At 42.2% G+C, this 3,106-nt stretch overlaps 1 protein-coding gene across 8 annotated transcripts in view; it reads right to left on the bottom strand.

The window, feature by feature from the left end:
- Positions 1-3,106, bottom strand: part of CEP112 (centrosomal protein 112) — a 646,693-nt gene that overhangs the window by 84,632 nt on the left and 558,955 nt on the right. For all 8 annotated transcript variants that reach the window (XR_005195271.1, XR_005195272.1, XM_017497316.2 and 5 more), the window contains one exon: positions 1,390-1,491. Coding sequence is in view for 6 of the 8 variants with exons in the window: in XM_017497316.2 (XP_017352805.1) it covers positions 1,390-1,491 (102 nt within the window). In the remaining 2 variants the exon portion in view is untranslated. The remainder of the gene's footprint in view (positions 1-1,389; positions 1,492-3,106) is intronic.

The following is a 3,106-nucleotide window of genomic DNA, read 5'->3' as shown; positions in this document are numbered from 1 at the left end:
ATAATGTAGATATCATCAAACCATATCATTTATTTTATTCATAAATAAATTGATTAAGCACCTGTTATGTGCCAGGCTCAGTTCTTGGCACTGAGAGTAAAGAAATCCTTTCCTTCATGAAATTTTTCCAGGAAAAAAAAAATGTCTTAAATTTCAAAGTGGGCTGGGCATGATGGCTCATGCCTGTAATCTCAACACTTTGGGAGGCTGAGGTGGGCAAATCACTTGAGGTCAGGAGATCGAGACCAGCCTGGCCTACACAGTTAAACCCCGTCTCTACTAAAAATACAAAAATTAGCTAGGTGTGGTGACGTGCTCCTGTAATCTCAGCTACTTGGGAGGCTGAGGCAGGAGAATCGCTGGAACCCGGGAGGCGGAGGTTGTTGAGCCGAGATCACGTGACTTCACGCCAGCCTGAGCGACAGAGCGAAACTCTGTCTCAAAAAAAGAAAATTTCAAAGTGTATTGGAAATGTGAATACGTAAAGTCTTTCTCATGATACCAGTAATATATAAAACATTCAAACAATACAGAAATATGTAGCAAAAACATGTTAGAAGTTTTACTCACATCACATTTCATGAACAATATCTAGAACCAACAATATCTGTTGCCCAGGCTGGAGTGCAATGGCGCGAACGTGGCTCACTGCAACCTCCGCCTCCCAGGTTCAAGCTGTTCTCCTGCCTCAGCCTTCTGAGTAGCTGGGATTATAGACAGGGGCCACCACGCCCAGCTAAGTTTTGTATTTTTAGTAGAGATGGGATTTTGCCATATTGGCCAGGCTGGTCTTGAACTCCTGACCTCAAGTGATCTGCCTGCCTAGGCCTCCCAAAGTGCTAGGATTACAGGCATGAGACACCATGCCCAGCCAAGAACCACACATTTCAACAGGAGCTATTTAACCTAATTGTTTGAATACCTTGTCATTATTTTGCTTTGAACTTAGAATACATCTTGTTATCTCTAATGACCACGTAAAATACACCAGAATAAAAGTGCTTCTAACATAATTGTGCTTTCAATTTCTCTGCACTTCTACACAGTGAGGAATCAACCATATGCTAAGTGATGGCATTTTGGACCCGATGCCAAGAATAAAAGGATGAGGCTATACTGGAAGATAGACTGTAAATGAATTAAAGTTATCATAACTGACTGAACGTTTTAATTTTAAGGGCGCTTTAAAGAAATTCTCATTGAGACAGTGAGTTATTAAACAAGTAAGAAAATATTTAAAACGAAAACAATTTATCCTGTGTAGCAGGTTATGCAATGACATCATGTGGATTTCTGTAATCAATTTGGAATCAGATTTATTTGCAAGTTTCTTTTCAGAGTATGCACATCACCTAAATCCTTGGAAAATGCCTTGATTCTAGTAATTACCTGTGATTTTAGGGAGGAAATGGTGTCTTCAAGTTCTTGTCTTAGAGATGCTGGCATCAACCCTTTCAATTTTGTTTCATATTCTTGTCGTATGTAAGTTATCTAAATTGGAAAAAATTAAGTGTTATCTTTTTACCACATAAATGATTATTTTGAATTTAAGAAGTCCCAGAATAGTATCTGTTCATCACAATAAAAAGTTTGTTACACGCGATCAGAAACCAGACAATAAAGATGAAATAAAAAGAGTTAAAAACTGAAAGGCTACCCAGCCTGATCTTGGGACTCTGAGAGAGACAGTCCTGTAACAATGCTTTATTTCTTTAAAGTCCTTGTGAACACAATTTTCAGCATCTAAGTAAAATAATTGTTCTCTCCTCTTCACTCATGAAGTTCCCCACTATGCTAGCCCTGCAGCCTCTCTTTGATCAGAATTTGAACTCCAACCATACTAAACCATGATATGAGGACAACTCATGGCATGTCTTTGCTTTGATTAAAATAGTCCTTGAGGGTGAGGTGGCTCACACCTGTAGTCCCAGCACTTTGGGAGGCTGAGGTGGGCAGATCACTTGATGCCAGGAGTTTGAGACCAGCCTAGGCATCTCTACAAAAAATATAAAAATTAGCTGGGCATGGTGATGCACACCCGTAGTTCCAGCTACTTGGGAGGCTGAGGTGGGAGGATCCTTTGAGCCCAGGAGGTCGAGGCTGCAGTGAGCCAAGATTGGGCCACTGCACTCCAGCCTGGGTGACAGAGTGAGACTTTGTCCCAAAATCCCTACTCCCCCAAACTGGCAAGTAGTTGGGGTACTAAATGTGATTCATATAATTATGAAGACATGAATGAAGGAGAATCTGCACAGCCGTGTCTCCCATCCCCTTTGATGTAAGTAGACAGGTAGAATACACTGGGCATACTAAGGTTTCTGGTTCCTGGTTTTCTTCTGCCTCCCAAATACTATCAGGCCTATGTTCAATTAACTGATGCTCACTAGGCTGGTGAAAAAAATAGGTTAGTAGCTCATCCCATTCATTTCTCTCTCTCTCTTTTTTTTTTGGAGACAGAGTCTTGCTCTGTCGCCCAGGCTGGAGTGCAATGGCATGATCTCGGCTCACTACAACCTCCGGCTCCTGAGCTGAAGCGATTCTCCTGCCTCAGTCTCCCGAGTAGCTGGGACTACAGGTGCATGCCACCATGCCTGGCTAATTCTTTGTGTTTTTAGTAGAGATGGAGTTTCACCATATTAGCCAGGATGGTCTTGATCTCCTGACCTTGTGATCTGCCCACTTCGGCCTCTCAAAGTGCTGGGATTACAGGTGTGAACCACTGCGCCCGGCCCCATTCATTTCTCTAAAGGCTAAAGGAGTGAGTAAGTGGATAGAAGAAAAGCTTTTGGAAGAATACGCCTGAGCAGGATGAAGATGTGCATGGGGGGGGATAAAAAAAAGGCCGGGCGTGGGCCGGGCACAGTGGCTCATGCCTGTAATCCTAGCACTTTGGGAGGCCGGGGTGGGTGGATCATCTGAGGTCAGGAGTTCAAGACCAGCCTGGCCATCATGGTGAAACCCCATCTTAAAAAAAATAAATAAATAAGTAAATAAAGACAAAACCTATTTTAATGTGTAGATATTGGTGTCTTTTTCCAGCTGTGTTCCTGCATTTCTGTTCCTCCTACTATATGAGATATGATAGAATTATTTTTAAAATCTGTTG

The sequence above is a fragment of the Cebus imitator genome, unplaced genomic scaffold, assembly GCF_001604975.1.
Source record: "Cebus imitator isolate Cc_AM_T3 unplaced genomic scaffold, Cebus_imitator-1.0 Scaffold229, whole genome shotgun sequence".
Lineage (NCBI taxonomy): Eukaryota > Metazoa > Chordata > Mammalia > Primates > Cebidae > Cebus > Cebus imitator.
Note: the sequence above shows the minus strand (reverse complement) of the source record. Positions and strands in the feature narration are given on the sequence as shown.